Here is a 23,714-nt window from a genome sequence, read left to right as displayed (position 1 = left end):
GTGCAGGCGTTAAGGTCTTGGGCCTTTTTGTTCTCTGTAAGCTGGAGCCTTTGCTGGAATTTCCTGTCTTGGAAATCAGAGTTGTAAGAGTAGGTCCGCTGCCAGCACCAGGAAGGTCAGGAGAGCTGGTTTCCTCACTTTGCTCAGGGCTCAAGCACTAGCTAGTTTGTTTCATCTTCCAAAAAGAGCCTCACCTGGACCCCGCTCCTGTAGGTGGTGCCTGCTTGCTGCGCCCTCCCCTTCAGTACTTCGTTTTGTTGACTGGTTTTGCCTCCTGCCTGTGCTCTCCTTTTGTTTGGAGCCTGTGCTGTTTGATTTCCGTGTCTTGTGTGCTGCACCCTTCAGGAGAATTCAGGTGAATTTCCGGTGCTCTCCGGCTGTTCTTTTCAGAGTGGAGGGGAGTAGTACTTGCTGGTCAGTTGCCACTCTCTCTGTGAAACAGCTCTTTATGTTGCTGAGATGACACTAGAGGTGTAGCGTCCATGACATCTTTGTCGTCTAATTAAGCTGTGGTGCTGGCACTTAGATGGCAGAGGAAGGTGTGGCCCAGCTGCCCAAGGCCACCAGGAGGACCTTCAGCTTAGTTAGGAGCAAGGGGACTGAGTTATCTGAGTGCCTGAAAAAGAACACATCAGGCCGGGCGCGGTGGTCTCGTCTGTAATCCCAGCACTTTCGGAGGCCGAGGTGGGTGGATCACTTGAGTTCAGGAATTTGAGACCAACCTGGCCAACATGGCGAAACCCCATCTCTACTAAAAATACAAAGAAATTAGCCAGGGTGGTGGCGGGCGCCTGTAATCCCAGATACTTGGGAGGGTGAGGCACGAGAATTGCTTGAACCTGGGAGGTGGAAGTTGGAGGTTGCAGTGAGCCTAGATTGTGCCACTGCACTCCCTCCTGGGCGACAGTGCAAGACTCCATCTTGGAAACAAACACATCAATCCGAATGTAAGAGATTAGCAAAGCGTTTATTGGTTATTGGGTGAGTAGTTGGCCTAAGCTAAGACAAAAGAGAAACCTCCAAGTATTTTGCTACCCCTTGGCAGGAAGAGAGGGAATGCAGCTTGTGGGGTGGGGGTGGGGGTGTCAAGTTGATAAGAAAACTGTAGGAAAATAAACATTTACTCCTGCCCCGCATGTCAGTAAATACCATGTGACAAAGGTCAGTTCCATGAAAGAGGCTGTTACTGAGGCCTGTGATACTTGCTTGTCTCAAAATACTGATGTATCTTTTTTTTTTTTTGAGACAGATTCTTACTGTTGCCAGGCTGGAGTGCAGTGGCATGACCTCAGCTCACTGCAGCCTCCGCCTCCTGAATTCAGACAGTTCTCCTGCCTCAGCCTCCCGAGTAGCTGGGACTACAGGTGCATGCCACCATGGCCAGCTAATTTTTGTATTTTTAGTAGAGACGGGGTTTCACCATGTTGGGCAGGATGGTCTCAATCTTTTGACCTTTTGATCCGCCTGCTTTGGCCTCCCAAAGTGCTGGGATTACAGACGTGAGCCACCACGTCGGGCCTGACAAAGAATCTTGATAGCGATTGAAAATGTATCCATTCACACTCAAACGAACTAAAAAGTGCTTCTAGGTTCAAAGACAGAGAATGTTCATGGATTGCGTTTTTGGTGCCTCAAGTGTAGCCAGCTAGAACTTTTCTTTCCACCATCCTGCTTAGTCCTACTGAAGACCTGCCTTCTACTAGGAAGCTGCTCTTACTTAGTCCACAAAGTGGCTTCCCTGTAGTTCCACAGCATTTAACAAAATAGATTTCAGGGAGTTTATTTGTGGTGTGGCTGGTTATTTTTGCTAAAACCACTAGGAATTACCATAAAAGCTGTAGCTTGGAGAAATAGTATCTACTTGCAGGAATATTAGTGCCACCTGTTTTTTTTTTTTTTTTTTAATTTAAGATGGAGTCTTGCTCTGTTTCCTAGGCTGGAGTGCAGTGGCACGAACTCGGCTCACTGCAATCTCCGCCTCCCGGGTTCAAGCAGTTCTCCTGCTTCAGCCTCCCAAGTAGCTGGGGCTATAGGCATGCACTACTATGCCCGGCTAATTTTTGTATTTTTAGGTGAGATAGGGTTTCACCATGTTGGCCAGGCTGGTCTTGAACTTCTGACCTTGTGATCTGCCTGCCTCGGCCTCCCAAAGTGCTGGGATTACAGGTGTGAGCCACCGTTCCCAGCCCTGCCATTGGCTTTTTAACCAGGTGAATTCCTGTAGATCAGGTAAATTGAAAGGACATGTAGCTGAATCACCAGTTTTAAAAGAATGGCTTAGTTACTTAATAGCCATATAATTAAGAAATGTGGCTAGAAGGTAAAAAATTGGCCAGGCCTGGTAGCTCATGCCTGTAATCCCAGCACTTTGGGGGCTGTGGTGGGAGGATCCTGTGAGTTTAAGAGTTTGAGACCAACCTGGGCAACCTAGAGAGACCCCCATCTCTACCAAAAAAACCTTTTTTTTTTTTTTTTTTTTTTTTTAATTAACTGGGTGTGCCTATGGTCCCAGCTACCCAAGACGCTGAAGTGGGAGGCTTGCTTAAGCCTGAGAAGTCGAGGCTGCAGTGAGCTGTGATCATGCCACCGCCCTACAGTCTGGGTGACAGAGCCACAGTATCTCAAAAAAGAAAAAAAAAATATATATATATATATATAAAAGAAATTAATTTTGAGATAGCTAAATTAAATGCCATATTAAGAGCAGGAGGCTATTCAGCAATGCTGCTGAGAACAAGACAGAAGGACGTGGGTCCTTCTAATGTAACTGTGTGTGTCGGGTTAGTGATACACGCCTTGAAGGAGAAATTAAGACAGCACATTGCCATGTTCACACTTGCCAGTATTTCAGCATTTGTCAGGCAATGGAATGTTCAAGCGAATTTTCCATGAGGCTGACTTTAAAACATTTCGTCTTAACCATTATGATGAGAAGTCTTTCTAGAACACTCCATCGTTAGATGGCCCGTAGCTGAGCCTTTCTTTGATGTTTTCATGGTCATTCTTACGGCTGTTAATTTTTGGTCTCCTGTTTTAGTACATAGGCTCCCGTAGGACCATTGAAATGTGAAGAATCCTTCGTCTATGAAGTGTCCCCACATCAAAACTGCATTGTGGGTGTTTATGTTTTTGGCCTGTCTTACTGTGGCCTTAACTTGCAGGCCTGTCTGGAGCCCTGGTCTCTCCTTTCCCAGTTTTCAGATGTGGCTGGGAAACTTGTTAGCATCAAATTGTTAAAAAGAGAGAGATGGATTTCATATGGGGCCAGTTGTCTTCCATGACCAAAGCTCAGCGTGAGGGCTTCAGGCCCATATTTTGACTGTTCCGAGGTGCCCTTGCCCTTTTTGTTCTTTTTCTTTATGTTCAAGGAGTTATGTTTCCTGATGAATGAAGTATCAGTGTATCCTAGTAGAGAACGGTTAGACCAGGTTCTGGAACACAGGAAACCTCAAGAGACAGTGAGTGTTGAGAATGCCAGAGCTAAGAACTCAGACATTTGTGAGGGAATACAGGTCTTTCTGTGTAGAATGTTCACGTACTTAAGAATCTTCTCGCCGGGCATTGTGGCTCACGCCTGTAATCCCAGCACTTTGGGAGGCTGAGGCGGGCGGATCACCTGAGGTTGGGAGTTTGAGACCAGCCTGACCAACATAGAGAAACCCTGTCTCTACTAAAAATACAAAACTAGCCGGGTGTGGTGGCGCATGCCTGTAATCCCAGCTGCTTGGGAGGCTGAGGCAGGAGAATCGCTTGAATCTGGGAGGTGGAGGTTGTGGTGTGCTGAGATGGCGCCACTACACTCCAGCCTGGCAACAAGAGCGAAAACTCCGTCTCACACAAAAAAGAAAAAAATAAAATAAAATCAAAAGGGAAACAAAGGTAAACTGGGAAGGGACCGTGTGTAATCTTCCATACCTTGCATTTTCCACTTATATTCTGGGGTTTGTTTCCTGTCGCCACAGAGCTCTAGTATTCCACAGCGTGGATGCTTTGTAATTTATGTAACCCTCTCATGGTGGACATTTAGGTTGTTACTGACATTCCCCAAGATCGCAGACGGCATTGCCAACAGTTTCTCACACCTTCACCAATGCTAGAACGACAGTATTTAAAACATCTCTGTCAATCTGGTAGTGAAAATGCTATCTTGTTTTAAAGTGCATTTCCTTAGTTATGAGTGTGGTAAAACATCTTTTACTAGGATGTAAAGCCATTGATGTTGTTTTTGTGAATGGCCATTTTTCTCTTGGACCAATGGCCTTTTTCTTTCTTTTTTTTTTTTTGAGATGGAGTTTTGCACTTGTTGCCCAGGCTGGAGTGCAGTGTCACGATCTCAGCTCACCGTAACCTCTGCTCTAAGCCTTTTAAATAATTTTTAAAAATTGAGACAGAGGCTGGACATGGTGGCTCATGCCTATAATCCCAGCACTGTGGGAGGCTGAGGCGGGCAGATCATGAGGTCAGGAGATCGAGACCATCCTGGCTAACACGGTGAAACCCCATCTCTACTAAAAATACAAAAAATTAGCTGGGCATGGTGGCGCGCGCCTGTAGTCCCAGCCAGTTGGGAGGCTGAGGCAGGAGAATGCCGTGAACCTGGGAAGCGGAGCTTGCAGTGAGCCGAGATCACACCACTGCACTCCAGCCTGGGCAACAGAGCGAAACTCCATCTCAAAAAAAAAAAAAAAAAAAAAAATTGAGACAGAGTCTGACTCTGTTGCCCAGGCTGGAGTGTAGTGGCGCCATCTCACCTCACTGTAACCTCCGCCTCCCCAGGTCAAGCAGTCCTCTTGCCTCAGCCTCACAAGTAGCCTGGATTACAGGCACGCGCCACCATGCCCGGCTAATTTATTTTTATTTATTTATTTATTTATTTATTTATTTATTTATTTTGAGATGGAGTCTTGCTCTGTCGCCCAGGCTGGAGTGCGGTGGCACAATCTTGGCTCACTGCAACCTCCGTCTCCCGGGTTGAAGCAATTCTCCTGCCTCAGCCTCCTGAGTAGCTGGGACTACAGGCGCCCGTCACCACTCCCGGCTAATTTTTGTATTTTTAGTAGAGACGGAGTTTCACCATATTGATCGGGCTGGTCTTGAACTCCTGACCTCATGATCCGTCTGCCTCAGCCTCCCAAAGTGTTGGTATTACAGGCGTGAGCCACTGCTCCTGGCCGTCTGGCTAATTTTTTTTTTTTTTGTATTTTTAGTAGAGACAGGGTTTTGCCATGTTGGCCAGGCTAGTCTCAAACTCTTGACCTTGGGATCCGCCCGCCCCCGCCTCCCAAAGTGCTGGGATTACAGGCGTGAGCCACAGCGCTAAGTTTTATTTTAGAGACAGGGTCTTGCTTTGTCATCCGGGCTGGAGTGCAGTTGTGCGATCCTGGCTCACTGCAGGCCTGACCTCCTGGACTCAAGTGATATTCCTGCCTCATCCTCCGAAGTAGCTGTGACCTCATCCTCCCCAGGAGCATGCGCCACCATGCCTGGCTAATTAAAAAAAAATTTTTTTAGAGATGGGGGTCCCACTGTGTTGCCCTGGCTTGTCTTGAACTCCTGGCCTCAAGTGATCCTCCTACTTCTGGCTGCCAAAGTACTGGGATCACACGCAAGAGCCATTGTGCCTGGCCCCCAGTTTTTTTCTTAATGTGTTTGTCTTTTTTTTTTTTTTTTTTTTTTTGAGTTGGAGTCTCACTCTGTCTGTTGCCCAGGCTGGAGTCCAGTGGCACGATCTTGGCTCACTGCAGCCTTCGCTTCCCGAGTGCAAGCAAATCTCCTGCCTCAGCCTCTGGAGTAACTGGGATTACAGATGCCCACCACCGCGCCCGGCTAATTTTTGTATTTTTGGTAGAGAGAGGGTTTCACCATGTTGGCCAGGCTGGTCTCGAACTCCTGACCTCAAGTGATCCACCCACCTCAGCTTCCCAAAGTGCTGGGATTACAGGCGTGAGCCACCTCACCCGGGTGTTTGTCTTTAGACTTAAGTTTTTATGTGGTCCTTATATTTATGGCCTTTTGGGTTATGTATTTTGTTTAGAAAGATTTCCTCTTAAGGCTGGGCACAGTGGCTCACGCTTGTAATCCCAGCACTTTGGGAGGCTGAGGCAGGTGGATCACGAGGTCAGGAGTTCGAGACCATCCTGGCTAACACGGTGAAACCCCGTCTCTACTAAAAATACAAAACATTAGCCGGGTGTGGTAGCGGGCGCCTGTAGTCCCAGCTACTTGGAAGGCTGAGGCAGGAGAGTGGTGTGAACCCAGGAGGCGGAGCTTGCAGTGAGCCGAGATCGCGCCACTGCAGTCCAGCCTGGGCGATAGAGTGAGACTCCGCCTTTAAAAAAAAAAAAAAGAAAGAAAGATTTTTTCTTAAATCATTTTTTTAAAAACTCAAGATGCCTGGCATCATTAGCCATTTAGGAACTGCAAAGCAAAACTACAATGAGTTAGCACTTCCTACTCACTAGGGTGGCCATAATTAAAAATTAAAGAAACAACAACAAAAAAAACAGGTGATACTAAATGGATAACTAGGATGTGGAAAAATCAGAACCCCCCCACACTGCTGTTGAGAATGTAAAATGGTGCGACCTCTGCAGGAAAACATTCTGGCAGCTCCTCAAACAGTTAAACCGAATTACCGTATGACCCCACAGTTCTACGCTGAGGCACATAACTTGTAGACATGGAAACATGTCCACAGAACAGCTTACCCATGAATGTTCATAGCAGCATTATACATAATAACCCAAAAATGAAAACAATCTGAAGGTCCATCAGAAGGTGGAAACGAGGCTGGCTGCAGTGGGTCATGCCTGTAATCCCAGCACTTCAGGAGGCCAAGGCAGGAGGATTGCTTGAGGCCAGGAGTTGAATGCTAGCCTGGACAACATCGTGAGACTCCATCTCGAAAAAAATTTTTAAAAATTGCTGGGTGTGGTGGCACATGCCTGTGGTCCCACCCACTCAGGAGGCTGAGGTGGGAGAATTGCTCGAGCCCAGGAGTTTGAGGCTACATTGAGCTATGATTGTGCCACTGCACTTCAGCCTGGTCAAAGAGCAGGAATCTGTCTCAAAAAAAAAAAAGAGTGGAAATAGGCCAGGAGTGCTGGTGTGCCCTTCTAATCACAGCTGCTTGAGAGGCTGAGGTGGGAGGATCACTTAAGCCTGCCAGTTGGAGGCTACCATGCACCATGTCAGTGCCTGTAAACAGCCACTGCACTCCAGGCAACATAGTGAGACCCCCCCCGCCCACGCCCCAAAACAAAAGTTACAGTAAAAAGTTGGAAGCTGGGCTGGGTGCAGTGGCTCATGTCTACAATCCCAGCACTTTGCGAGGCTAAGGTGGGTGGATTACTTGAGGTCAGGAGTTTGAGACGAGCCTGGCCAACATGGCAAAACCCGTCTCTACTAAAAATAGAAAAATTAGCTGGGTGTGGTGGCGGGTGCCTCAGCAGGAGAATCACTTGACCCTGGGAAGTGGTGGTTGCGTGAGCAGAGATTACACCACTGCGGAGTGAGACTCTGTCTCAAAAAAAAAAAAAGAAAAAAAGGCCGGGTGCGGTGGCTCACGCCTGTAATCCCAGCACTTTGGGAGGCCGAGGTGGGCCGATCACCTGAGGTCAGGAGTTTGAGACCAGCCTGACCAACATGGAGAAACCCCGTCTCTACTAAAAATATATATCTATATAAAATTAGCCGGGTGTGGTGGCACATGTCTGTAATCTCAGCTACTTGGGAGGCTGAGGCAGGAGAATCGCTTGAACCCGGGAGGCAGAGGTTGCAATGAGCCGAGATCACGTCATTGCACTCCAGCCTGGCAACAAGAGTGAAACTCTGTCTCACAAAAAATTTGGAAGCAACCCAGTTGCCCATCATTTGATGAATGGAAAAAAATATACAGTGGAGTGCTCTTCAGCTATAAAAAGGAATGAGGTGCTGATACATGCTAGATGTGGATGAACCCCAAACACTTTATGCTAAGTCAAAGAAGCCAGACAAAATACTATATATTGTATGATTTCGTTTCTATGAAGTGCCCAGAAAAGGCAAATACATAGAGACAGACATAGATGAGTAGTTGCCAAGAGCTGGTGGGAGAGGGAAAAGAGAGCATGAGTGGCTATAGGGCTTCTTTTGGGGTGATAAAAATGTTCTGTAGTTGGGTGGACGCAGTGGCTCATGCCTGTAATCCCAGCACTTTGGGAGGCCGAGGCAGGCGGATCACGAGGTCAGGAGATCGAGACCATCCTGCCTAACATGGTGAAACCCCGTCTCTACTAAAAATAAAAAAATACAAAAAATTAGCCGGGCGTGGTGGCAGGCGCCTGTAGTCCCAGCTACTCGGGAGGCTGAGGCAGGAGAATGGCATGAACCCGGGACGTAGAGCTTACAGTAAGCCCAGATGGCACCACTGCACTTCAGCCTGGGCGACAGAGCAAGACTCTGTCTCAAAAAAAAAGAAAATGTTCTGTAGTTAGTGGTCGTGGCTGTACAACTTTGTGAATATACTAAAACCACTGAATTGTGCACTTTAAATGGGTGGATTATATGGCAGATGTATTATATCTCAATAAAGTTATTAAATCATGTTTTCTTTCAGTACTTTTAGCTTTTATTTTTACTTCTGTGGTCCATCTGGAATTCATTTTGACTTAATAAGTGACGGCGGAAATTAAAAAAAAAAAAATAGAGGTTGGTCTTGCTATGTTGCCCAGGCTGGTCTAGAACTCCTGGCCTCAAGTGTTCCTCCCAACTTGGCCTTCGAAAGCACTGGGGTTACAAACATGAGCCCCTGTGCCCTGCTGGAAATTAATTTAACTTTTTTTTATTTTTACTTTTTCAGAGTTGGGGGCGGGGGTCTCCCTATGTTACCTAGGCTGGCCTGGAACTCCGGAGCTTGAGGGAGCCTCCTCCTGCCTGGATCTCCCTCCCAAAGTGCTGGGATTACAGGTGTGAGCAGCCATGCCTGGTCTGGAAATTTATTTTAATATTGTAGCTTTATATTAATGTTCTTTAATATTTGATGCATTTCCTCACTTTTTTCAAAATTTCCTTGGCTATTTATGTACAATAACTTTTCCACATGAATTTTAGAATGAGAATAGTTTAAAAATATGTTTGAGATTTTGTAAATGTGTTTATGTTTCTCGTAAGTTTTTAAGTTTTTTTAAAATGCAACATTTTGTTTGTTTTGAGACAGAGTCTCGCTCTCACCTAGGCTCGAGTGCAGAGATGCGATTTCAGCTCACTGAACCTCTGCCTCCCAGGTTCAAGCAATTCTAGTGCATTGGTCTCGCGAGTAGCTAAGATTATAGGTGTGCATCCCCACGCCCAGCTAATTTTTGTATTTTTAGTAGAGACCGGTTTTCACCATTTTGGCCAGGCTGGTCTCAAACCCCTGACCTCAGCTGATCTGCCTGCCTTGGCTTCTCAAAAGTGCTGGGATTACAGGCGTGAGCCACCTCACCTGGCCTGTAATGTAACTTTTGTAAATAATTTTTTTTTTTTTTTTTTTTTTTTGAGACGGAGTTTCGCTCTGTCGCCCAGGCTGGAGTGCAGTGGCGCTGTCTCGGCTCACTGCATGCTCCGCCTCCCGGGTTCACTCCATTCTCCTGCCTCAGCCTCCCGAGTAGCTGGGACCACAGGCACCCGCCACCACACCTGGCTAATTTTTTGTATTTTCAGTAGATACTGGGTTTCACCGTGTTAGCCAGGATGGTCTCGATCTCCTGACCTCGTGATCTGCCCGCCTCGGCCTCTGAAAGTGCTGGGATTACAGGTGTGAGCCACCGCACCTGGCCGAACTTTTGTAAATAGTTTTATAAGTAGGGTATTTTGTAGATAGACTGTTGATATATATAGTCCAATATGCAAACGACACAGAGGTATGTCTGATGAAAAACTCGTCTCCCACTGACATGCCTCAGACAACACCCCTCCTGGTGGCAAGTCCATTAGCGAGTTTTTGGGTGTCCTTGCAGAGATCTGCCTGGCATATGAGAATAGCTATGCATGCGCGCATCACATAAACATTATGTATATGCATTTGAACACCATGGTATTGTGTGCAAACCACTGTTCTACCTCTAGTGTTTTTTCTTTGTTAGAGGTAATTCAGCATCAGCACACATTACACAGCATTGTCCCATTTCTCTATAATCCCATGCTTTCCAAGTGTTACGTTATATCTGTAGTTTACTTGTTAGCCCTCTGCTTGTGAGTGTGTAGCGTATGTAACAGTCTTAAGTGGTTTATTCAATGACAGTCTTTGGCCCTAGTAGTGTTTCAAAGTTTTCTTAAAGATCTTGCCAAAAAAGAAAAAAAAGGAAAGATTTTGCTTTCTTGGTAAATGCATTCTTAATTGTTTAGTTTTTGTTCCTGGGGTCTCTTAAGTCATATTTTCTAACTAGTTTTCTGTATATAGGACGGGTGTTGATTTTTGTGTTCTACCATGTTACTGAATGCTTTTTTTTTTTTTTTTTTTTTTTTTTTTTTTTTTTTTAAGACGGAGTTTCACTCTTGTTCCCCAGGCTGGAGTGCAATGGCAGCATCTTGGCTCACCACAACCTCTGCCTCCTGGGTTCAAGCGATTCTCCTGCCTCGGCCTCCCAAGTAGCTGGGATTACAGGCATGCACCACAACACGTGGCTAATTTTGTGCTTTTAGTAGAGATGGAGTTTCTCCATGTTGGTCAGGCTGGTCTCAAACTCCCAACCTCAGGTGATCCGCCCATCTCAGCCTCCCAAAGTGCCGGGATTACAGGTGTGAGCCACCGCACCCAGTTTTTTAAATTTCTTTTGAAGACAGGGTCTCACTTTGTCACCCAGGCTAGAGTGCAGTGGTGTGATCTCGGCTCACTGCAGCCTTTACCCTCTGGGCTCAAGTGATCCTTCCGCCTCAAGTACCCCAAGTAGCTGGAACTACAGGTGCATGCCACCATGTCCACCTAAGTTTTTGTATTTTTGGTAGGGATGGGGTTTCACCAGTTTGCCCATGCTGGTCTCAAACTCCTGGGTTCAAGTGATCTGCCTGCCTCAGCCTCCTAGAGTGCTGGGATTACAGGCGTGAGCCGCTGCCCTAGGCCTTATTCTTTAAAATAATCTCCCTGTTGAAAAATGAAAGTCTTTTCTCAAAAAACTTCTTCCCAGGTCTGTGAAGCAGCACAGTGGCCCCTTCTGGCCCTCACCTTGTACCTTGTCCTTGTTTGCCTCAAGCATGGGACCTTGTCTGTGTTTGTGCCTCAGGCCCCCTCCCTCTGTATTTGCTGGGTCCACTTAGCCTAGTAATTGGGCCTTGGCTCCTAAGAGGCCCCTAGACTGAATTCCTCATCCGATGTGTCCCTACCAGCTTTCAAGTGACCTCACCATTGACAGCAGGGAAAACATTAGGACTTTTGTGACAGCCTCATATTTTTTTCCCCCCTGAGATGGAGTCTCACTGTGTTGCCCAGGCTGGGATTACAGGTGCTCGCCACCACACCCAGGCTAATTTTTTGTATTTTTAGTAGAGACAGAGTTTCGCTGTGTTGACCAGGCTGGTCTCAATCTCCTGAATTTGTGATCCACCTGCCTTGGCCTTCCAAAGTGCTGGGATAACAGGTGTGAGCCACCGCGCCGGGCAGCCTCATATTTTTTATAATTTAATATCTGTTTTGAATAAATAAATATGGTTTGATTAAAAAGCCAAAACCATGTGAACAGGTAAACCTTGAGAAGCCTTGCTGCTGTTCAGAGCACCTGCTGCCTTCATAATCACTATTGGTTGCCTTTGGGTCCTGCCACTACTTACTTGTATGACTGTAGTAAGCGCAGATGTACATATTCCCTCAGGGATGCACCCTTCTCTGTGTTCTGTTACTCACTACATAGCTCGTGGAGAGCTTGCTGTGTTCATATATAGTTTGCTGCTCCTTCGCTTTCTGTAGCCACTGTGAAATGCCGTTCATATTTTTTGCCCCAGGTTTTTCTTCTGGACTGGCTGGCTTTCTATTTTTTCTTTTTTTTGGGACAGGGTCTTACTCTGTCACCCAGGCTGGAGTGCAGTGGCGCGATCTCAGCTCACTGCAACCTCTGCCTCTCGGGTTCAAGCGATTCTCCTGTTTCTGCCTCCCAAAGTGCTGGGATTACAGGCGTGAGCTACTGTGCCCGACTTCTGTTTTATTTTTTGGTTTGATTCTGTCAGTTGTTGAGAGAGGAGTGTTAAGATCTCCAGCTGTGATTGTGAAATTGTTTTGTTTTTAATTCTTTCTATTTTAACTTCATATATTTTGAAGTTGTGTTATTAGGCAAATACACACTTGTGATTACATTTTCCTGATGAATTGTTCATTGTAGTATTCTGAAATATCCTTCTTTTTTCCTAATAATATTTTTTATTTTGAAATGTATTTTACTTGATATTAATAGAGCCACTCCAGCCTTCTTAAACACACTCTTTGGATGGTATGTATTTTTCCATTCATTTGTCTTAAGTGTATCTTTTTCTTTATGTTTAAAGTGTCTTGTAGATTGCATATAATTAGGTCTTCCTTTACCAATTCTGACAATCCTTGCCTTATAATTAGAGTTCAGTCCATTAATATAAGAATAAATATTGATGTGGCTGGATTTATTGCTACCATTTTATTATTTGCCTTTTATTTGTCCTTTTGGATTTTTTACCTGTTTTTCCTTTCCTTATCAGTGAAATATATTTGAGATTTCCATTGTGGTTTGTCTAATGCTTTTTAAAGCTATTCTTCTTTGAATCATTATTTTAGTGGTTACTCTGGTGTTTGAAATATGCACCCTTGGCCAGGTGCGGTGGCTCACTTCTGTAATCCCCCCACTTTGGGAGGCTGAGGCAGGAGGATCCCTTGAGCCCCAGAGTTTGAGACCAGCCTGGGCAACATGGAGAAACCCCATCTCTACTAAAAATATAAAAATTAGCCTGGCGTGGTGATGTGCATCTGTAGTCCCAGCTACTCGGGAGGCTGAGGCCCGAGAATGGCTTGAACCGGGAGGTGGAGTTTGCAGTGAGCTGAGATTGTGCCAGTGCACTCCAGCCTGGGCAACAGAGTGAGACTGCATCTCAAACAAACAAACAAAAAAGTCTGGGCGCGGTGGCTCACACCTGTAACCCCAGCACTGTGGGAGGCTGATGTGGGCAGATCACCTGAGGTCAGGGGTTAGAGACCAGCCTGACCAACATGGAGAAACCCTGTCTCTACAAAAATTACAAAATTAGCCAGGCGTGGTGGCACATGCCTGTAATCCCAGCTACTCGGGAGGCTGAGGCAGGAGAATTGCTTGAACCCAGGAGGAGGAGGATGGGGTGAGCCGAGATCGCACCATTGCACTCTAGCCTGGGCAACAAGGGGGAAACTCCATCTCAAAAAAAAAAAAAGTTTGTAAAGAGTAGCTTTGTGATAGATACTTTGGCATACCAAGAAATACGGATGTTCCTGTCTTCAAAGAGTGTTACTGAGAAATACAAGCTTGTCCCTGCTCTAATTTGGTGAGATAAATTATACATTAACCAAAAAATTAACAGTGGGAAATGTCATATGCTGCCATATAGCAGCAGTTTCAAATGAGCAGCACAGGCTGGGCGTGGTGGCTCAGACCTGTAATCCCAGCAGCTTTGGGAGGCTAAGGTGGGAAGATCGCTTGAGACCAGGAGCTTAAGACCAGCCTGGTCAACAAGGAAACACCCTGTCTCTAGAAAAAAAAAAAAAAAAAAATTTTTAGTCCTGTGTGATGGTGCTTACCTACAGTCCCAGCTGTTCAGGAGAGTAAAGCAGGAAGGTCCCTTGAGCCCAGGAGTTCAAGACTGCAGTGAGCCATGACTGTACCACTGCACTGCAGCCTGGGTGACAGAGGAAGCCCTTTTCTAATAAAAAAAAAGAATAGTAAATACATGAATAAATCTTTTTTTTTTTTTTTCTCACTCTTGTCGCCCAGGCTGCTGGAGTGCAATGGCACAATCTCGGCTCACCGCAACCTCTGCCTCCTGGGTTCAAGTGATTCTCCTGCCTCAGCCTCCCGAGTAGCGGGGATTACAGGCACCCAGTGCCATGCCGGGCTAATTTTTGTATTTTTAGTAGAGATGGGGTTTCACCCTGTTGGTCAGGCTGGTCTTGAACTCCTGACCTCAGGTGATCCACCCGCCTCGGCCTCCCAAAGTGCTGGGATTATAGGTGTGAGCCACTGCGCCTGGCCAATATAAAATTTTTTTAAATGGGCAGCATAAAAAGTAAGTGCAGTGAATTCATAGGAAGAGATTATTGTGAACTGCTGGGGCCAGGGAGGCCTTAATCGGAGGGAGGGCCTGCAGCCGGGTCCTGCAGCAACTCGGATGGGAAGGAGTCCCAGCTACTGGGACTGCAGCTGCAGAGTGGAGGAGCTGCATGGGCACTGGCAGTAGTGGGTAGGGATGGGGGGGTGGAAGGGGAGGGGTGTGTGGTGTCACATTCAAACTATCAGTGCTTCCCATTTTGTGCGACCCCAAACCACCAGATAGTTTAACAGTAAGACCTTGTAGCCTGACATTGAGGTTTGTGGTTTTTTCCTTTAGGGTGTAGGAGAAACACAAAGATGGAAATTGTGCAGCTAGCATGTTTGGTATCTGGTTCAGGCAGATTTATTCCTCTAATGGTTTATTTTTTTTTTTATTTTTAATTTTTTTTTAGAGACAGGGCCTGGCTCCATCTCCCATCCTGAAATGCAGTGGCGTGATCTTGGCTCACTGCAACCTCTGCCTTGCAGGCTCAAGTGATCCTCCCAAGTAGCTGGGACTACAGGCACGCACCACCACACCTGGCTATTTTTTGTAGAGATGGGGTTTTGCCATGTTACCCAGGCTGATCTCAAACTCCTGAGCTGAAGCGACCCTCCGGCCTTGGCCTCCCAAAGTGCTGGGATTACAGGCATGAGCCACTGCACCTGACCTAGTGGTTAAAAGTTGTTGTAGAAGCCAGGTGTGGTGGCTCACGCCTGTAATCTCAGCACTTTGGGAGGCGGAGGCGGGCATATCACGAGGTCAGGAGATCAAGACCATCCTGGCTAACACAGGGAAACCCTGTCTCTACTAAAAATACAGAAAATTAGCCGGGCGTGGTGGCGGGCACCTGTAGTCTTGGGAGGCTGAGGCAGGAGAATGGCGTGAACCTGGGAGGCGGAGCTTGCAGTGAGCCAAGATGGCGCCACTGCACTCCAGCCTGGGCAACAGAGTGAGACTCTATCTCAAAAAAAAAAAAAAAAAAAAAAAAAAAGTTGTTGTGGAAAGTTTGCATAACCTGAAATCAAATCTGCTTTTAAGAATGCTGTCAATTCAATTAATGTAATCTTGGCATTATGATACAAAATCTTGCAGTTCTGGCTGGAAATATAGATGTCTTATTTTTTTCTTTTTCCCAACCATGAGGACTTCTATATACTCCTCCCATAATGAATATTATATTAAATCCTTTCAAAAATATAGGCTGGGTGTAGTGGCTTGTGCCTGTAATCCCAGCACTTTGGGAGGCTGAGGCAGACGGATCACAAGGTCAGGAGTTCAAGACCAGACTGGCCAACATGGTGAAACCCTGTCTGTACTTAAAAAAAAAAAAAAAAAAATTCGCCAGGCATGGTGGTGCACACCTGCAATCCCAGCTACTTGGGAGGCTGAGGCAGGAGAATTGCTTGGACCTGGGAGGCGGAGGTTGCGGTGAGCTGAGATCACGTCATTTCACTCTAGCTCTGGGCAACAGAGCAAGACCGTCTTGAGGGAAAAAAAAAAATTCTGTGTATTAATTGGGGAAAAACCAAAAAGACTAGAAAAATGAAACATGGGGAAATCATATTTAATCTTAGGGTGAGGAAGGCTTTTACAACCAAAAGACTAATTTCCTTTTTTTTTTTTTTTTTTTTTGAGACAGAGTCTCGCTCTGTCGCCGAGGCTGGAGTGCAGTGGCGCGATCTCAGTTCGCTGCAAACTCCGCTTCCCGGGTTCACACTGTTCTCCTGCCTCAGCCTCCCGAGTAGCTGGGACTACAGGCACCCGCCACCACGCCTGGCTAATTTTTTGTATTTTTATTAGAGATGGGGTTTCACCGTGTTAGCCAGGATAGTCTCGATCTCCTGACCTCGTGATACGCCCACCTCGGCCTTCCAAAGTGCTGGGATTACAGGTGTGAGCCACCGCGCCTGGCGACTAATTTCCTTAATATATAAAAAGCTCTTACAAATCAATAAGAAGAAGATTTAAAATGTAGTAGAAAAATCATCAGAGGATACCAACAGTCCCTTAACAAAAAAGGAAATAGGAAATATTTTAAAATACGGTACAGTGCTCAGTTTTGCTTATAATAAGAGAAATGTAAGTGAAAACTACAGTGAAAATTTTATCTGACCAATAGGCAAAGATCCAAGAGTTTCATCTCAACACTGACTTGGCAGGAATGTAGGATGATATGCACTTTAGTATATTGCTGTGGGAACGTAAACTGATAGGATCTCTGTGGAGTGTGACTTGGCAGTATCTACCACTACTTAAAATACATAACCTTCGGCTGGGCGTGGTGTCTCACGGCTAATCCCAGCGCTTGGGAGGCAGAGGCTGGGGGATCACTTGAGCTCAGGAGTTTGAGACCAGCCTGGGCAACATGGTGAATCCCTGTCTCTACAGAAAACACAAAAATTAGCCAGGTGTGGTGGCATGAGCCTGTAGTCGCAGCTACTCGGAAGGTTGAGGTGGGAGGATCACTTGAATCCGGGGGGTCGAGGCTGCTGTGAGCCAAGATCACTCTACTGCACTTCAACCTGGGCGACAGAGTGAGACCCAGTCTCAAAAAAAAAAATTAGCTAGGAGTGGTATTACACGCCTGTAGTCCCAGCTACTCAGGAGGCTGAGGTGGGAGGATCACCTGAGCCCGGGAAGGTCGAGGCTGCAGTGAGCTATGATTGTGCCATTGTGATCCAGCCTGGGCAATAGAGTGAGACCCTGTCTCAAAATAGTAGTAATTTATACCAGCCACAGTTATTACTGTGGTGTTTCCTGATGGTGCGCTTTCTGCTTTCTGCCATTCCTTGCGTTTATTCATTGGAATTCTGCTGTGATGAAGAGCTGCTGCTGTTCCTCTGTTTAAGTGTGCACCGATGTTTGCTTGATTCGCCGGGTCACAGTTTACAGTCCATTATTGTCGTTAGTTATTTTGCCGCACAGATTGTCCTAGATTCTGCCACTGGGAGCCCTTCTGGCTGAGCTGTGTGTTCTCCCGACACACCCCGTCCTTTCTCGTCCTTCCGCACACCACAGAGTGTCCTAGGCTCCTCTGTGTGCTCCACAGGGACCTCTGCTTCCTGTTTTTGGAGACAGGTATTCACAAACCAAGATCTGGCTGCCAGGTAGGGTGACCAACCGTCCTAGTTTGCCAGGACAAAGGCTTTCCCTGGGACGTGGGACTTTAGAGTGCTGAAACTGGAACAGCTTTTGGACTTTGCTCTCTGTAGCCTAAGTGGGGGGTCATCACGCCTGGGCCCTGTCACGCGTCAGTGGACAGAGCTGGGAAATGTGTGTGTGTAAATGTTCCGGTATTGATTTCTGCATCCCGTCTGTACACATGGGAAAGGTCGTGAGCCTGTACTGATGCCTGCACCTCCAATGCCGCACCGCAGGGTTTATTCCTGCCCCCTTCCTTATCAGTGACTTTTCTTCAACTGTGAGGACCCCAACTCAGTAGCCACAATGAGCTTGTCGGCTTGATCTTGGCACATGCGTAAATCGGGCTCAGACCTGCTGACCCCGCAGTGGACACATCTCCTGCCCGAGCCCCGTGATGGTGTGCTGTCCTCCGAGGTTCGTTTTACAATAACAGTCAAAGTGCCATTTTCTGAAGTCTCTTAGGTTAGTTCTTTCAGAGTGGTGATGTCATCGTCACAGCTATGCATATTTGCTGTTTGTATTTCATTTTGTGTTCCTGTGCACCCTGTTTTGTTTTCATGGTTTCTTTTTCTTTTTCTTTTCTTTTTTTTTTTTCGAGACAGAGTCTCACTCTGTCGCCAAGTCTGGAGTACAGTGGTGCGATCTCGGCTCACTGCAACCTCCACCTCCTGTGTTCGACCAATCCTTCCACCTCGGCCTCCCGAGTAGCTGATAACCACAAGTGCGCCGCCACGTCTGGCTAATTAATGGTTTGTTTTTTGAGTATGAGAAACCTGACCGTGGTTCTAAGAGAGACATACGAAAAGCTGTATGTGGAACTGTCATGTTCCCTCCGCTCTGCCAGCCCTCTCCCCTTCCCACTTGCTTTCCATTCTCTGTCCATATGCTGGTTGGGGGTTGAATTGTGTCTCCCCACAAAAGATGTTGAAGTCCCAACTCTCAGTACCTGTGAACGTGACCATATTTGGAAATAGGGTCTTTGCAGGTGATCAAGTTAAGATGAGTTCACTTGGGTGGGCCCTAATCCATTATGACTGCGTCCTTATAAAATGGGGACATTTGAACAGACAGACATGTGTAGAGGGAGAATGGCAGATGTCCTGGAGGGAAGACACAGGGAGAAGACGACCACCCACAAGCCAAGCAACGCCAGAGGCTGCAGAGGCTGGGAGAGGCGCAAACAGACCCTCCCTCCCAGCCTCAGGAGGAACCAGTCCTACTGGCACCTTGATCTTGGACTTCTTGCTTCCAGGACTGTGAGAGAATAAGTGTCTGTTACTTTAAGCTACCGGGTTTGTGCCACGGGGAGCTTAATACACACCTCCTGTAGGTAACCAAGCTGTGGGGTTTGAAGGCTGGGCACGGTGGCTCATACCTGTCATCCCAGTGCTTTAAGAGGCCAAAGTGGGAGGATCGCTTCAGTCCAGGAGTTCAAGACCAGGCTGGGCAACAAAGAGAAACCTTGTGTCTATTTTTATTTTTTTAAAAAAAGAGGCCAGGTGTGGTGGCTCACGTCTGTAATCCCAGCACTTTGGGAGGCCAAGGTGGGCGGATCACTTGAGGTTGGGAGTTGCAGACCAGCCTGGCCAACATGGTGAAACCATGTCTCTTCTAAAAATAAAAGCCAGGCATGGTGGTGCTTGCCTGTAATCCCAGCTACTAGGGAGGCTGAGGCAGGAGAATCGCCTGAACCCAGAAGGCAGAGGTTGCAATGAGCTGAGATCATGTCACTGCACTCCAGCCTGGATGACAGAGCGAGACTCTGTCTCAAAAAAAAGAGAAAGATATCTTCGCGTCCTGATCCCTGGTACCTGTGAGTATGAGCTTATCTGGGTCATTTCAGATGTATCAGGTTGTGATGAGGTCACACTGCATGGGGGTGGGGCCTAACTGCAGGATTCCTGGTATCCCTATAAGAAGAGGGAAATCTGGACACAGCCAAGACTCACATAGAGAAGAGCTTGCCATGTGACAAGAGGCAGAGCCTGGAGGGTCTGCAAAGCATGAAACACCAAGGATGCCGGCTACTGCCAGAAGCTGGGGAGAGGTGCGGGATGGACTCTCCCTCGGCACCTCCAGTAGGAACCGCGCCTGCCCAGAACCTGGGACCTTTTTTTTTTTTTTTTTTTTTTTTTTTAAGACAGGGTCTTGCTGTCTCACCCAGGCTGAAGTGCAGAAGTGTGGTAGTGTGATCTTGGCTCACTACAGCCTCAACATCCTGGGCTCAAGCGATCTTCCCACCTCACCCTCACAAGTAGCTGGGACTACAGGTGCACACCACTACACCTGGCTAGTTTTTGTGTTTTTTACAGAGATGAAGTCTCACTTTCTTGCCCAGGCTGGTCTTAAACCCCTGGGCTCAAGCAATTCTCCTGCCTTGGCCTCCCAAAGTGCTTGGATTACAGGTGTGAGGTACTGTGCCTGGTCCAGAACTGTGGACCTTTTTGAAACTACCTAGTTAGTGGTGCTGTGTTTCAGTAGCCCTAGGAAACAAAATACACAGTCACATCAGTTTCTGGTTTATCCTTTTTGTGTTTCTTTTACACAAATGATGAGAAACACTGATACGCTCTGCGGGCAGGTGGTGGCACTTGGACACTTCCCTCCTGTGCCCCCAGGGCTGGCTGTGCTTTGGAAGGAGGCACAGAGACTTCAGCACCATGGTTTAGTGTAGAGTGTTCGCGAACTCCTCTAATGCCAAATACCATTTAATTCCAGAAGAAATGTCCTGGGATTTTTTTTTTTTTTTAACTGTACGAATAAAGTGAACAATGCAATTACATAGGCCCAAATAACTGGATATTTACATGGTTTGGAATTTGAATACTTTTTGAATTGTGGTAGATGTTTTTAAGGTATCTGCATAGAGATAAAGAAAGGCTAGGGTTGGCCGGGCATGGTGGCTCACGCCTGTAATCCCAGCACTTTGGGAGGCCTAGGTGGGTGGATCACCTGAGGTCAATAGTTCGAGACCAGCCTGACCAATAAGGTGAAACCTCGTCTCTACTAAAAATACAAAAATTAGGCATGGTGGCTGGTGCGTGTAGTCCCAGCTACTTGGGAGTTGAGACAGGAGAATCGCTTGAACCCGAGAGATGGAGGTTGCAGTGAGCCGAGATCACTGCACTCTATCCAGCCTGGGCGATAGGGCGAGACTCCATCTCAAAAAAACAAAAAAGGCCGGGTTTGTGCTGTTTATAAGTCCAGGAATAAGCCTAAAGAATAGGCAAGTTTTGGCTGGGCACGGTGGCTCATGCCTGTAATCCCAGCACTTTGGGAGGCTGAGGCGGGCAGATCGCCTGAGGTCAAGAGCTCGAGACCAGCCTGGCCAACGTGGTGAACCCCTGTCTCTACTAAAAATACAAAACTTAGCTGGGTGTGGTGGCAGGCGCCTGTAAACCCAGCTACTGGGGAGGCTGAGGCAGGAGAATTGCTTGAACCTGGGAGGTGGAGGTTGCAATGAGCTGAGATCGCACCATTGCACTGCAGCCTGGGCAACAAGAGCGAGACTTCATCTCAAAAAAAAAAAAAAAAAGAATAGGCAAGTTTTTGTACCTTTTAGGAGTATGAAAGTTGGTATGTTAATTTTTTTTTTAATTTTATTATTATTTTTTTTGAGGCAGAATCTTGCTCTGTCACCCGGCCTGAAGTGCAATGGCACGATCTCGGCTCACTGCAACCTCTGCTTCCTGGGTTCAAGCCATTCCGCTGCCTCAGCCTCCCGAGTAGCTGGGATTACAGGTGCCTGCCACCATGCGCAGCTAACTTTTGTATTTTTAGTACAGATGGGGTGTCTCCATGTTGGCCAGGCTGGTCTCGAACTCCTGACCTCATGTGATCCGCCTGCCTCAGCCTCCCAAAGTGCTGGGTTTGCAGGAGTGAGCCACCGCACCTCTGGCTGATATGCTAATTTTTAAAACCTTGATTCCTGGATATTCTGTGTCCTTCCTTTCTGCTTGTTAGAAATTTGTGAAGAACAGGAGAGGCTCACAGTTAGATGCGGTTCATTTAGGCTTAGACTTTGACACGGTGTGGCTGGCTGGCCACAGATCCTTGACGCCATCATGTATTGCAAATCTACTGACCAAGGCCGGGTCCTGGTGTGTGATCCCTGGGGTCAGTGGGTGATGGTGTTGGGTCGGTCCTGTCCTGTGTTGGAGTGAAAGTGTCTGGTTTCTGGGCCTGTGTCGGTGAACTGCGTGCGGCTAGGGACACATTGGCTGCTTTCCTCCCTCGCTGGGCTCTGCCGGCGACTTTCTCAGCCCACTGGACTGAGCAGGAAGTTACAGAAGACAAGTCTCCTTCCTGGTTACAAGGTAGAACCCATCGTCAGCTGTTTTTCAGTTTTTCAAGTACACAATTTTTTTTTTTTAAATCTGTTTTGGATGAAAAAGCAATGGAAAAGAATCAACTTTTAGAAGATGATGAGACAGTTTCAGAATATTAACATTTAAATATTTGGATCCCTTTTGGGAAGATTTTTTTTTGCTTGACTGTCAAGAGCAAGGAAGTGTGGCCCATCGGGGGCTTCTGCAGGGGCTGCGAGGGTCGAGACAGGTTTGAGTTTGGTGGATTGATGCGAGGTCTCACCTGTGAGGCGAATGTGGGAAGTGCTGTCAGCAGGCATCTGCCAGCTGGGCGTGGTGGCTCACGCCTGTCATCCCAGCTCTTTGTAAGGCCAAGGCGGGAGGATGGTTTCAGCCTAGGAGTTTGAGACCAGTCTTGGCAACATAGCAAAACCCCATTTCTACAAAAAATTTTCAAAAAAATTATGGGGGCATGGTGGTCTGTGCCTGTGGTTCCAGCTACTCGTGAGGCGGAGGCAGGAGCATCGCTTGAGCCCAGGAGGTTGGGGCTGCAGTGAGCTGTGATCGCAGTGACAGAGCGAGATCCCCTCTGTAAAGAAGGCAGCAGCCCACCCCCTCCAGTTTCGCTTCTGCGGTTCTGAGAAGACCCAATATCTTACGCTGACAACATCTGTGAGGGCTCTTTGCCAAAACCACACCCTGACACTGGCATCTGGTCCTGTGGATTTCTCTTTCAGCAACAGCCTGACTTAGAGATGTCCACGCTAGCTTCTGCTAGACACCCTTGATGGGACGAATTGCCATATTTCTCGTGTCTTCCTAATTTTCATTCTTTCTGCATATTTGTCTTTTCAGGAAAACCAATTCTGTGTCCTCGGAGGACCATAGCCCAGTTGCGCCCCAGGCGAAACCCGGCCTGGAGCTTGCAGGCAGGACGGCTGTTCAGCACGCAGACTGCCGAGGACAAGGAAGAACTCCTGCACTCGATCATCAGCAGCACAGAGAGCGTGCAGGGTAGCCCGGGCTCGTGCTTTGGTCTGGGAGGGCTTTTCGGTTCACTTCTGTGCGTAAAGGGGCATTTTCAAGGTGGAGGCAGTGATTGGTAGAGCCACCGCCTTAGGTCTGAAATCAGAAGGTGTTGGCTGTAGGGAGTGCTGCGCCCTCCATTTCTGTCCCAGCGAGGGACTTCTGCCAGTGTCGGGTGTGTGTTGCCCCCTCTGGTGGCCACCCGTGAGTTTGCCGTCCGGCACCTCCCCTGAGTGGTGATTCATGGCACATCTGCTAATAATCATGGAAGCGGGAGGGGAAACTCAGCATTGGCCCAGCCTGCACAGGACCGAATTCCGGAGCTGTCTTTTCATTCCCTCTGAGGTATAAAAAAGCAGTCTTTGGAGCCAGTCCTGAAGTGGCTCCATTTCTGGCTTTTAAGTGGGTCGACAAGAGTAGAATCTTTGAAGTTAAAAAGAGAAGTGAGGTTTTCTTGTTATTTTGATTTCTAAATAATTAATTTGGAAACCACTTTTTTGAAGAATATAGGCCAGGCACAGTGGCTCACACTTGTAATCCCAGCACTTTGGGAGGCCGAGGCAGGAGGATTGCTTGAGGCCCAGTGGTCGAGACCAACCTGGGCAACATAGACCCTTTCTCTACAAAAAAAAATTAAAAAGTTAGCCAGGCATGGTAGCACACACCAGTGGTTCCAGGTACTTGAGAGGCTGAGGCGGGAGAATCACTTGAGCCCAGGAAGCTGAGGCTGCAGTGAGCATGATCCTGCCACTGCATAGCAGCCTGGGCAACAGAGCCAGATCCTGCCTCTAAAAAATAAGAAAGAACATATAATCCGGTTCTTAGAGGCAGCCCAGTTCTCGTAACCATGCACATTGGGAAACCAGGTCAGCAGTCCCTCGACGTAGCCTGAGGCATGTCTGGCCTCAGCAGTGGGAGGATTTGTCCTTTCCTGAGACCTCCTTTCTGAGAGACTTTTTGTTTTGAGACAGGGTCTTTCTC

General features: G+C 47.3%; 1 protein-coding gene across 1 annotated transcript in view; it reads left to right on the top strand.

Annotated features, from left to right (window-relative positions):
- Positions 1 to 23,714, top strand: part of TRAP1 (TNF receptor associated protein 1) — a 60,450-nt gene that overhangs the window by 4,281 nt on the left and 32,455 nt on the right. Inside the window, exon 2 of the mRNA XM_054455744.2 lies at positions 22,563 to 22,721. Within this exon, the coding sequence (XP_054311719.1) occupies positions 22,563 to 22,721 (159 nt within the window). The remainder of the gene's footprint in view (positions 1 to 22,562; positions 22,722 to 23,714) is intronic.

The sequence above is a fragment of the Pongo pygmaeus genome, chromosome 18 (genome assembly GCF_028885625.2).
Source record: "Pongo pygmaeus isolate AG05252 chromosome 18, NHGRI_mPonPyg2-v2.0_pri, whole genome shotgun sequence".
NCBI lineage: Eukaryota > Metazoa > Chordata > Mammalia > Primates > Hominidae > Pongo > Pongo pygmaeus.
This window is presented reverse-complemented; position numbering and strand designations above follow the sequence as displayed.